General features: G+C 31.7%; 3 protein-coding genes across 4 annotated transcripts in view; 2 read left to right on the forward strand and 1 right to left on the reverse strand.

Annotated features, from left to right (window-relative positions):
• The window catches only part of MCU (mitochondrial calcium uniporter), a 132,176-nt gene that overhangs the window by 94,809 nt on the left and 24,257 nt on the right, over positions 1 to 13,110 (reverse strand). The gene's annotated exons all lie outside the window — the stretch shown is intronic.
• jv (javelin) overlaps positions 1 to 13,110 on the forward strand; it is an 86,619-nt gene that overhangs the window by 53,215 nt on the left and 20,294 nt on the right. The gene's annotated exons all lie outside the window — the stretch shown is intronic.
• Positions 3,362 to 12,674, forward strand: LOC149904402 (uncharacterized). The gene is made up of 4 exons (XM_090107006.1): positions 3,362 to 3,473; positions 11,661 to 11,883; positions 12,010 to 12,071; positions 12,146 to 12,674. Exons 1-4 carry the CDS (start codon positions 3,362 to 3,364, stop codon positions 12,184 to 12,186), a joined length of 438 nt encoding a protein of 145 aa, XP_089963132.1. The 3' UTR covers positions 12,187 to 12,674.

The following is a 13,110-nucleotide window of genomic DNA, read 5'->3' on the forward strand; positions in this document are numbered from 1 at the left end:
ATTTATTTTTGGTAATCCAACAGCGTTACATTTAATAAGATATGAATAAATAAAATATGAAATTATGTATGTCAAGTAATATCCGAAAGTGGCACGTCAGAGAAAGCATTCCTTCCGGCACAAAGAGTATAAGCTAGACTCAACGAATCTATCTAGAATACTAGTAATATTGCTTTTTCACCAACGTTAATGAACAACTTAATGAAGAGTCGAAGAAATTTGATTGCCGAAGCGAATTCACGGCACGGGTAGGTACCTAGCCGAGACCTACGCGCTGCCCCGGTTTGGCAAAAAGACGCGATTTCGAGTCCCGCTTCGCGATCGATTTTTCTATTCTTTAAAAAATTTCTAACTTAATGAAATCAATTGAGAACGAAATTGGTATTTCAAGGTCAATAAAAAAGCACCCGTGGTTTAATTTTTAGCACATCATATATCGAAAGCAAAAGCCAATTGAAAATTAATAGAAACGTGACTTGCGAATGTAAAGCCTAGTTTTGATCGACAAATCAGTCTGGCTGCTTTGGCTGGCCAATTGACAACATTTCATTTTTTATAAGGCCATGAAAGAAAAAAACCATTTCTTTATTTTGCTCTTGCGATTATAGAAAAAAAATTATTTCATTTTTTAATCGCATATTTTAAGAGAAATTAAATAAAAATGATAAATGTGATGATGACGTCATACATACGGAGGAATAAAAATGCGCCTTAGCCTTATTTAAAAAAAAGTTAAAAAAAAACTATCACTGACATTTACAGGGTATGGCATGTGTCAAATTTCATATTAATGTCATTTTTGTGAATTATTCATGTAAACAAACTTTTAAATCGTGTTATTGTGTTTTGGTTTTCTAATTTAATCTCATTAGCGTGATGTTTGTTTGATTGGAGTTGGACCAATTCATTTATATTATACAAATAGTGCCTATAGTGTTCATAATTTTCTTGAAATAAAAGACTTTGTTTACTTACTAAAAGTTGTATTTATTTAACACTTTCCAACGTTTTTGGGAGAGTATATTTGTTTCCCAGAAATTTTCAGCACCCCTTAACAAATCCTGCATAAAGTCATCATCATCAGTACTTGTGAATAAGTTTATTTTGTTTAAAATTTGGATCAGCAAATAATAAATAACAATATTTACAAAGCTTGACGAGTCAAAGTGACAAATGTGCCAAAATGTCAACTGTCAAGATTTTTTTTTAAATTTAAACTAGGTATGTGGCAAAGGAAAAAATGTATTCCTCCGTATGTATGACGTCATTTGGCGCTTACGACATTTTAGAATGAGATGATTTTAAAACTCAAAAAGATGAATGAAAACTTCCATATTTAGAAAAAGCAAAAAATACGTGTATCATAATTTTTGATCTAGTTTTCATTAAAATAAAAAAATAAGTAGCTTAAAATTTTGAAATGTTGTCAATTATTGTTACGAGTAACTTGCCTTGGTTTTACGATGTTGTTCTGGATATTACGTTTTACAAAATTGTGTACTTTTTATTTTTATGTCTTTACTTAGGTACTGCATTAGATAACTTGTGTTCTTAAAAATAAGTGTACTTCAAGCAATTATTTACTATCGTACGCCGTTTCGAGGGATGCTATACCTATAAGCAAAATGCGTAATTTTTCTTCCTTTAACAGATTGTGCGTGTCGTAGAGCTCCGAATATTTGCGGTGTGGCAATGCGGTCCACTGTTTCTAAACTAATACATTTTACATAGGTACTTACATAGACATCTTAATTAAATATCTGTGTCTACTTATTCCATGATTTCGTGTTGTGTTTTATTAAGTATAGAAAGGATTTACATTTTAAAGAAAAAAAACCGTAATCAAGTTATTATCTGTTATAAAAAATGTAAGTAAAAAATAGACTTAAACAGAGGAAGTAATGAGATACGCCTAATACTCTCACTCAACAATTTACAACCTTGTTCTTGAAGGGCATCTAAATTAAGTAATTCACCATCTATTGTTTAAGCTTATTTCTCGCATCGATTATGTCCTTATTCTGAATTATGGCATCTAATAACTCCTTCACCACCTTCATAAGTAATAAAAATTACGTAGAAAAAAATATTATTCTTTTCATATTATATTAAAAATAACATGAATAAAAAGGGATCGTCTATTACTATAAAACTCAAACTCAAACTCAAACTCAAACATTTATTTATTCAATTAGACTTCTTAAAGAAGCACTTTTGAAACGTCATTACATATTTTAAAATTTACCACCGATTCGGAAAGCAGTATCTACGGAGAAGAAACAATATAGCTATCGGGGTTCTTTGATACATATTGACTCAATATACGAAGAAGAAAATATAAAAGAAATGAGTTTCTTTATTGTTTCTTGATTGGTCGGAGAAACTAAACTAAACGAAGTTTGTTTCGAGTTAATACGAAATACGGGCTGAGTTAGGAGATCAAATAGAAGGTACAAAAAGATTCTTTATATTATGTTAGATATAAGAAATAAAGTACCTAACTTTCGTTTGTAATCGATTTGGTAAAGTAGTTGTATTCTGAGACTACTAAAAATAGTATTTACATTTAACATAAATATTAAATATTTAAGTACTCTATAAGATGAATTTGCTCCCGCGAAAGTTTCATGTGGCAAGGTAGACAGGGGATGGTATATAAGTTTGATGGTATATATATATGTGTAGTTAGTAATTAAAAATAAAAATTGTAATAGGACATTCTCTCGTGTTTGTACACAGTAGGTTCTAGCGTTGCTACAAAACATCTACCTTTAATCTCGGTTTTCTCTCAGCATAGGTAAGATTTATTTATATTTCCTGTTTACTCCGATTACCGAGCTACCCTTTGTCCCTGTTAAAGTTGACCCTAATAAAGATAAGCCAAAATAGGAGCTTAATACTCTAGCCAAATTACAAAAATAGAAACTCAAGGAAAGGCCGTAGACGTGATCTTTCCAAGGTTTTGCTCCAGGTAAATTAAATTTCCACACAGATTACGTAGGAGCTGCCAGTGCACGAAGAACAATGTAAATATTATGTCATACATTTAACTTAACTGTTACACGACTCTATATTTATGTATATTATTAGAAATATTTCACGGAAAAACTGATAACTATTATAAATTATTATTTGTACACGCTGTTAGACAAATCGTTTGTTTATTTCACAATGCACGATTAACACTTTAATTCTTAAACACATTATTTTAAAATATACACATAATATAAGTAACAATGTAAATATATCATGACATAATTTCCAAAAATTTGACTTACCGTAAACGAAAAATAAAAAATGATCCAATAAACACGCTCTATAACTTTTTAACGTTTTAACGTTTTTAACTTTTAAAGGCACAATGGAATTGAAATTCAGTTTTGCATACGCGCTTGGGCACAGTTTATCAATTGAATGGGTGCACTTAATTGTACATGTTAATAATCACAATACAAAAGATTGCTTGACATCAGGTGACCCACTTATTCGTTTGCCTACTCTGCTATAAAAATGTAACAATTTACCGACGAGGCCTTTCACAGTTGGATCATTTCACATGGATTTTGTGAAAGGTTTTCTGGTTAACAAGTTTATATGTAAAATATTATTATAAGGCATTTATCCTGAAAGTTTAATAGATAATATTCGTGATTATAAAGTATGTAATGATGAAGGATATATTGTTGAGTTTCAGTTTTCTACATACTGCATTGCATAAACCTACGAGATTTCAAAGTGAGGAACAAACAGCAAGACAACATATTCCTTTAACAAAACAAAATTATAAACGAAAGGTCCTAAATCGCATGATATCGTTTCGAGTCCCATTTTATTCCACCTCTTAATAATTGACCTAATCTATGATTTCGAAATATTATCATGTTACTTGCGTTGGTTTGTTTTGAAATCCTATCAAAATGAAACATGTTATGTTTGAAAAATTAATTACGACTATATTGGCACATACTCAATATGGTATTGGTAAACAAAATTTGTGGAAGGTCTCTTAAAATCGATTGCGATTAACATCTTGTCATGTTGTGACCCCGAAACTTTTACCGTTGCATGCAAAAAGCCTTAAAGAGGTAAAATATATGCGCCATAATAATCTTACAATAATATTTATATGGCATGTTATAAAATAAGTTATAAGGCAGATAAGAGTACGCCTTATTAAGCTGTGTAACTTTCAGTATAATTTTTCAATAAATTTAATGACTGTTGATTTACAAGTTATATTAAAATGTATATGGAAATATTGAGTTTTAAATGAAATAATTAGGTCCAACATTAAATAGTAATCTATACTTATAATAAATCTGTAGAGAGGCCAATTCTGTACATGAAATATATTTAAAAAAAAACTATGAAGGGGTGATAAGGGATCGCTACTGATGCCAAAAATGCAATCAGTAAAATTTTTGTCTGTCTGTCTGTCTGTCTGTCTGTCTGTCTGTATATTCGTTATAGAAACAAAAACTACACGACGGATTTTAACCAAATTTGGCACAATTATTCTTCATACTCCTGGGCAGGTTATAGTAAAAGAATCATGTAAATCGGTGTAGAAACACCAAAGTTATACATGAAATACGCTATAAGTCATCGCGCGTGAATACAGAATCATGCCATAAGGATTATTTTTGTGTATCAGTTGCCGCGTTCGACGCGCTTCGCGGCGGGAGCTATAAAAAGGCGGCGGGTCTGCACCCGTTTCGCGTTGTCACGGCATCACGTGTGAACGGCTGAACCGATTTCGATAATTCTTTTCTATTATATTCCTTGAAGTACGAGGATGGTTCTTATGTAGAGAAAACGTAAATATGTACCACGGGCGAAGCCGGGGCGGACCGCTAGTACATAATATAAATCCATTTGTAATACATGCATGAATGAAACTAAAAAGGTTTTTCATATATAGTTGGTTAAAAATTAATGAATTTCTAGAACCCTCTTAAAATCCCGAAAATTATCTGCCTAGTATATTCAACCAAACAAAATTAATTTTAAAATAAAATTATTTATCCACTGCAATATAAACTGAAAATACATTCTGATCTATGTACCTACTAACCGAACAGATAATTATTTGAACAATGCACTATTAGCATAAATCTCCTAAAGTATGGATTACTAAATACTCTTACGTTGTATTTTGTTTTGTCTATACAAATATTATAAAGAGGAAAGGTTTGATTTTTTGTTTGTTTGTTTGTTTGTATGAATTGAATAGGCTCCGAAACTACTTGGCAGATTTGAAAAATTCTTTCACGGTTGGAAAGCTACATCATTTCTGAGTGACATAGGCTAGGTTTTATCCCGGAAATCCCACGGGAACGGGAACTATGCGGGTTTTTTTTTGAAAACGCGGGCGAAGCCGCAGGCGGAAAGCTAGTAAAACATAAATGTGAAGTACATAATTATTATGTTTAGCAAAACAACGGACAATTATAGCGTAGACCTGCAGCTCACAGATGTTATGTATATACATTGTTTTTACGCACAAAATGATGTGTACATTTAAACGCAAAGAAAAATAGAAGTACCTATATCAGGCCTCCGTCACTCGCTCAAGGTCGCGCTATAAGTGCCTACCGCACAGTAGGTCGGTACCGACCCAAGCGGCAGTTGGTTGGCACACGCGAGACTGCGCACCCGCGTCACGTTTCCCGCGCTCGCTACCAAGATGCCCGGTTTTTGCGATGTGGACGGGTGTCAGAGTTCAAGAGTGAATAACAAGGAATTGTCTTTTTTTCAATTGCCTAAACTGGAACAAACCTACCAGGCTACTTTTTATCCAGGAGACACATATAGCGGGTCCACGCGGGTGAAACCGAAGGACTACTATCAATAAGATTTCATTTTTTTATTGTATAATGTAACAAATATAATTAACAATAAAAAAATACTTAAGTGTTTCAGCAACTCTGTGTTTAATTTACGCGCTCGGTACAACCCTAAAGTTTTCGTTTGATGACGCAATCACGTGGCGTACGCGGGAAACTCGCTTCTCGGTGGGTGTTCGTAGAGTACATTTCTTACTGCAGCCGAGTTGCGGCGCATTTTGTAGGTAAATATAGCGTAGGTATTTTAGCTTTTGTATGGGAGTGATGTATCTGTTACGAAGTAACTATTCTCTAATCTGTGCCTATATGTAGTTTTTCACTACAAACTTGAAATAGGAATTGGTTTTTGATCTAAAATCTCACCTAAACTTATAAAATATAAAATATTTTTTCAATCTTACAAATACAAAATGAAAATCTATTTGAATATATTTAACAACGATTTATTTATCAATCGTCTGCCTACGCTGATTGCTAGGCACTACTGAACCAAAAACTGATTTTATCGGAATAAAGATATAGGATCTACTTTCATTAACGCCTACTAAAGTCTATAATTTAAAATTTATATTACTATAACATTTATATACTTTACATTTATACTTATTTATACGAATTTTATAAAGCGCTAAGACCAATATGAGAAATAAGAAATAAGAAAGAATAATAAGAGCGAAGCAATGCGCGTAAACCCGCGGAGCATAGCTAGTAGCTAATATATTATAGGTACTTATGTAAGTTGCTACAGCTTGCTAAATTTTAACAATAGCATTTGAAGAGCATATTATTATTGTTTATGAAATTAACATGACAAAGCTATTTTATCTTGGTTGTTCCATAATATTGACGTTCTTCGTGAGCTTCGATTAGTCGAACGTGATTTGTGTTCAATGATAACAATAATTAGCATAACACGGACGACACTTACCTACCTACTGAATAAACCAATCCAATTATATCGAACATAAAATATTTAATGATATATACCTATTAATACAAATAAAAATGTTTTTCTTTTTACTTAAGTTCTACAGATAATTTGAAATTTGAAATTGAAGTTCTACAGATAATATGAACACTAAATATTTGTGTACAAAATTTGAATAAATACTCAATTATGAAGAGTCATAAATCCAATGACTAAGGCATTTGCAGATCATTTTTACTTCAGTCAATTCACAATCCCATTACCTTTCAGTAATAATAATTTAATTATTGATCATTTAAATTGTAAAATAACACGAAGTCTGGCCAGCACAATATTTGTTCATCTAGAATCAATTACAAATAAATCGAATTTCAGCTGTGAGTTGGGAATTATCTCGCGTTTCATGTTTATGTTGCCTTTTCCGATATTAATCACATACATTTGGATGCATAAAGTGTACACACAAATTAGATTGAGCGGTATGGACATTTCATTTCAAAATACGCTAAAACACAAGCTCGTTAAGTTCTGTTTCTATTTGCACAGCTTTCAGCCCGAAATGTAGAAGTGTTTGATACACTGTATACTTTCGCGACGTTGTGAAGTGGCTGTTGATTATACCACGAAGTTTTTATAAAAGTATTGGTTCCATTCTAGAGTAAAGACGACCGTTTATCAATATTAATATACACTGGCTATTGCAAAAATTAAATTGTTCATAAGATTGAGATATTCATATTCAATCAACAGTTAAATCGACATACTTACTACCCCTCTCAGGCTCTCAACAAAAACATTATTGTTCTACATCTTAATAGCATCTAGAACTCATACATTTACACGTACATCCTTCGATACAAGTCGTTCCAACTTCGTACACTACTTTTACATCCATTAAAGTTACACATTTTATTAACAACTAACTGCGCTTCGCCGTTTCACCCGCGTAGCTCCGCTCCTGTTGGTCTTAGCGTGATGATATTATAGCCTAAAGCCTTCCTCGATATCGGCTATCTAACACCGAAAGAATTTTTCAAATCAGACTAGTAGTTCCTGAGATTAGCGCGTTCAAACAAACAAACTCTTCAGCTTTATAATATTAGTATGGATAGATCGAATAGTATCCGACCAGCCGGTAGAGCGTGAAAAGCCGTTAGTTCCACTACCAACCGCAGCGCACCAGCGCCACAGCCGCACGTGATGCGCCCGCGCAAACAGACGCGTTCCCGCGGCAGCCTCTCATAACTTAACCGACGCGAAACAAACCGCGCGTATAGTGAAAACTGAATTAGTGTTGTGAATTGTGAAGGATGTTCGTCAAGGTAATTCGGCTCACCTTGCACTTGACTTAGTGTATCTCTGTAAGCTGTTTTTGTTATTAAGTTTGTTTTCAGTAACTGTTTCAAATTTTGCTAGCAATATTTAAGCGTAATAATAAATAAGCGACATTTGTTATGATCTTAATTTTATGTTATTATCCCATTGACCACCGTAAGGCCCGATCGGGGCGCGACACAATAGATTTTCTATTGTGTCTGTGATTCCGAGGACTGATGGATTAAAGTAAAATATAGTCTATTTTATTTGTGCATGCAGAAAATTATAGAAATAAATTTTCTTGCGCATCGGAAATGAAAAGTATCACGGTCCATGCTTCATATTTTATAGTATTTCGTGTCGCATTAAAATTTGAAACATGTTCTCTTTTGGGGTAAAATATATTTCTGGGTTTATTATGAAAGATATGTTCATAAAATATTCCTAACTACATAATATACTCAGAAAAAAATTCTGACTGATTTTTTCGGTAAGTTAGTTCGCTTGCGTTAGTTTCATTAAATGTTTCCATAGCTATTAAAAAAATATACTTGCTATTAAAAAAATCACACGTTAATTCTATATACGGCCTTTTATAGGTAATTAGTTGGAATATTAGTTGGCATTAAAGTGTACTTCTTATTCTAGTGAATAAAAAAAAATCAATTGACTTAAAAACCATAAAATGTTCCATCAAAATGCTAATATAGATATTACAAATTTATTTAAATAACCTGCATAATGTACTAACATTTATTATTTACATAAGCCACTACTATCTACTACATCCACGGAATTATGCAAATAATATGTGCATTGCGGATATCTTTATAAAATACATTGTCTTTCGTGTGAACATTTAAATTTTTCGTGTGACTAAATTAAGATATTTTGTTAGCGATTGTTAAATGACGATATTCTAGTTAATTGTTAAAAACACATAATTAATAAATAAGTTACGCTTCTAGTAAGTAATGAATAATTCATTAGTTACTGTTATAATTCAAGCAAAACCTGTGCGCATTGTTAATATATAACTTCCCTATTTACATACTTCCTGTTGTTCTATTTATTTTAAACTATTGTTGGAGAAAGTAAAACTTCAATATAAACATTTAAATATTTACCGCTAACTGAAATACTTTGGTGCGAAATTTCAGCTGTTTCATTTTGATGACATGATCGAGATATAGTCAAATTTCTCACCGAGATACGTTATCTTAACTGATAACGTGAACTGTATTTTGGCCCACCCTGTAACATAATATTCCGCGAATATTTATAATTTTTAACTTTAACTGATTTACTTACTAGTTTATCAATTTCGTTAATTTTACCTCAAAACAAATCAGGATTATTTTAAATGTAACAGTCATGTTATTGTGTGTACATATAGGTCCTACAAATAAAAATAACTTAATATTTTTATAATCATATGTTACCTACGCATTAAATAATAGCAGACGATGATTAATTAGAAATGCATGTTGAATATAATAATCGCGTATTTGTAGCATTTATAAGAGCTTTCTTAATAATGTAAAGCTGTACGTAGTACGTAAACATATTATTAATCTATCGTCACTAGAGAAATCCACGAACAAAATAACACAATTGAATAATTGACGTATAATGTGATACAAGCCTTTACAAGCATTTTACATCATTACAATCAAATACAATTGTCATTTCTTCGCGCATCATAACCGCATTATCATAACCCACGATTATCACAAATACAAGGTCTCACCTATTGTTAATAAGAAATCGTTCCCACAAGCACAAGAAGCCTATTTATTTCCTCGAGGCTAAATCATTATAACATACGTGAAGTAAATTTGGCCTTCAAAAATCACTTTGCTTAAAGCGATAACTATTTTGCGAAGCCGTGACGTTAGTGCTAAACATATTACAGGCCGGGTAAGTTGTATACGACGATAAGACTAAGTACATGCATAGATTGTAGTTAAGGTCTAATTTTATGATTATAAAAAGCTTTATTAGAAGGATATTCTCTTAAATTTTTCCGTTTCTTATCTAGTTGTACTTGTATGGTTATATTGTAGACGATTGTTTTTAAATTATTAATATAAACAAAGGTTCATAATTATACGTACCTACGCATAAATTCATAATTTTTGGCATGAAATCTGACCCGTAAAGTCTTGACTGATAAATTGATACTTTCTCCTTTTTTAGTAATTTATTGCACGTCGTGTTAAGAAGTACGTGTGTTGTTTGTAAACATTGTATAATACAACTTAGGTCATGCTTATAAAACATAAACCCTTTTTACAGCTAGTATTACGTACAGTTAAGTATGTATTCTGAATACATACGATTTTTTAGTGTTATTTCCGATTCTTTCGATAAACGATCGAATGATGAATGTTAACATTTGCATTGTAACTATTTCGCCATTTATTTTACAAGATTGTTAATGCTCAAGTACTGTGTATTCTATCGGGAAATTTAAAACACATGGAAATACTTTCAGCTTTTGTTCCCGAGTCATTGATAAGTAATTTATTTAATTTATGTATTATGGCCATTTAAAAGCGGTCTAGTTGAAATAATTTTTTCGAGTTTGAAAATACTTATCAATAATATATTTTTTTCATACAACTATAGAGTATCATTATTGTTATAATAAACACAAAGTTTTAATGATACTTTCGCTTCACTCAACCATATTGCCGTTAAAACAGCTGTGTATGAAATCCATTGAAAGGTTATAACATTTGGGGTTAACGATCATGCGGGTATTTGACAAGTACGCCACCCGTGTTCGGGAAGTATTTGATAATGTTTTACAATTTATTTACGTCTCAATTGAAACACGGATTGAGTTTCAATTTTCTCCAAAAATTAATTAATAAATGTAACCTTAACCATCGAAAATAATTTGTTTCAAAGAGAATACTTACTCCTTCTTCCTTATTTTTAAGGCCAATCAATTCTGTTTTACGTTTTAAGTCTACAGAGTATTACAAATTTATCTCGAAGACCTTTATTTAACGTCACGTTTTTAAATAACAAGAGCTAAATAAATTAAGCCATCTATTTTTAGAATATTTTGCAAAACAACAACGATTTTTCACACTTAACATATTATTAGGTAGGTAAGTATACCTATTTATGTATTTTTCAATTTTTATTTCCAATATATTGGCTGGATATTAAGCGTGAGAGCGAAGTTTGTATAGATTGATGTTTAAGGTGATGAATTAATTTTTCTAACATTTACGGCCCTTTTTAAACCTTCGTAATTTTTATATTATTAAAGTTGTCGTGATGAAAATTCTTGACAAGAAAGTTCAATAGTAACACAATACGTCTACCGTTTTAGAAACATGATTCCATGATATTTTCTCGATAGAAAAAAAATACAAAGTTCTCATTGTTATTTTTTTATAATCTCTGGCATCTTCAAAATAACAAACGTAAAGTTACGACTTTTTGGATATTAACTATAAAATATACAACCTATACGTCTACCGATTTAGAATTTTGAAATATGCGATGGTTTTGAAATAAACAAGAAATACTTGAAATTAGCGCGCGACCAGCCAATATAGCGAGAGCCGCCCTGTACATTCCTACCCCGATCGCTGCACGAGTCATTCCCGCTACGGCCGTCACACGGGGAACTTGTATCGCTCGCGCAATCGTAAAAAAGGGTGACAACACGATAAGACAAAATGAGACAAATGGGGACAATAAAGAAAATAAGAAGAAGAAACATAAAGGTTGGAGGAAAAAGAATGCTTACAATTGGAACAAATTAATGAAGTAAGTTGGTTTTATTTTAAATTTGATGATAATTGTATTATAGACGATGTTTGATATGTACCCCTGTTTTAAGTACATAACGAATGTGTAAGATTTTTTCATTTATAGCATAGATAATCTTTTCAGAAATCCGGAATCCAGAAGGAAAATAAACCCACTGATTGTTCACAATGTGAACCCACTCCTTCGTAAGTACCTTTATTCAGTCAAAAATGTATGTTATCAACGTTCTACTGGTTTTATCGCATGATTCCATTTTTAGCAAAAAGCAACAAAGTGCAAAGAAATAAAAAATCATGGTGAACTCAGTGGAAGTATGGCGGACATAATATGGAACAGGAGCTCATTGGAGTAGTATTATATTTAAAAAAATACGAAATAATTTCAAGAATTACATTTCTTAGAAGATGGTAGATAAGTATGTTGTATAAAGAATTTGATGTTGATATTTATTTCATTTATACTTACTACACCTGTGCGGGAAATTGCTTAGTAATAAAACAGGTTTATATTCATATTTACATAGTAATGTGAGTTTTCATTTCGAAAAATTTTGTGTAAGTATATTAAATTGAGTTCCTGGGTGATCTGGAAACACAATTGGGCCCGGAAGATGGCGCTGCAGTCACTCCTCCTAATGACATGAACCGATTTGGATGAATATTTGTGTGCACATTTCATTTTTGTGGGATGATTGGTTGATTCGCTTTCACATTAGCTAATATTATGTATTTTTGTTGTTAGAAAGTAAACTTAATTTAATGTTTATAATACATTATTATTGGTATAAATAAGCCTACCTACCCTACCAGGGCCTAACTTTGTTCTGGCTATTTTATTTTGATTATTTGTAATGAATAATTACAATTATAATAGAGTGCAAAAAATAAATACATGCGTCAATATATTTTGTGTTTTTTTTAAACAATTTTTTTATTTAAAAAAATATCATTCCGACCGCGGCTATGCCCGCGTGGAATTAGGTTATATCGTGAATCCTGTTTTATCCCACAGAAGTGTTCAGTTCGGATAAAAAGTATCCTATGTGTAAATCCAGGCAATTAGCTATATTTTATCAAAATTGGTAATGTAGTCTTGACGTGATTAAGTAACAACTAACAAAAAAATATACAAATTAACATCCAAAGTTTCGCATCAGTTTTACTGTATTAGTGATATCTTCCACTCTTGACTTTGACTGAGAAGAATTAGGGTTTATAACTTCTT

The sequence above is a fragment of the Colias eurytheme genome, chromosome 11 (assembly GCF_061535395.1).
Source record: "Colias eurytheme isolate Ceu_HAF_F1 chromosome 11, ilColEury1 Martin Lab GWU primary, whole genome shotgun sequence".
Classification (NCBI taxonomy): Eukaryota; Metazoa; Arthropoda; class Insecta; order Lepidoptera; family Pieridae; genus Colias; species Colias eurytheme.

Bases quoted from the DNA above. Each gene is read 5' to 3' on its own strand.
- LOC149904402 (XM_090107006.1), top strand. From the start codon at position 3,362: ATGGAATTGAAATTCAGTTTTGCATACGCGCTTGGGCACAGTTTATCA. The intron at 3,474-11,660 runs GTGACCCACTTA...GCGCGCGACCAG, and splicing joins AAAAGATTGCTTGACATCAG to CCAATATAGCGAGAGCCGCC. The intron at 12,072-12,145 runs GTAAGTACCTTT...TTCCATTTTTAG, and splicing joins CAATGTGAACCCACTCCTTC to CAAAAAGCAACAAAGTGCAA.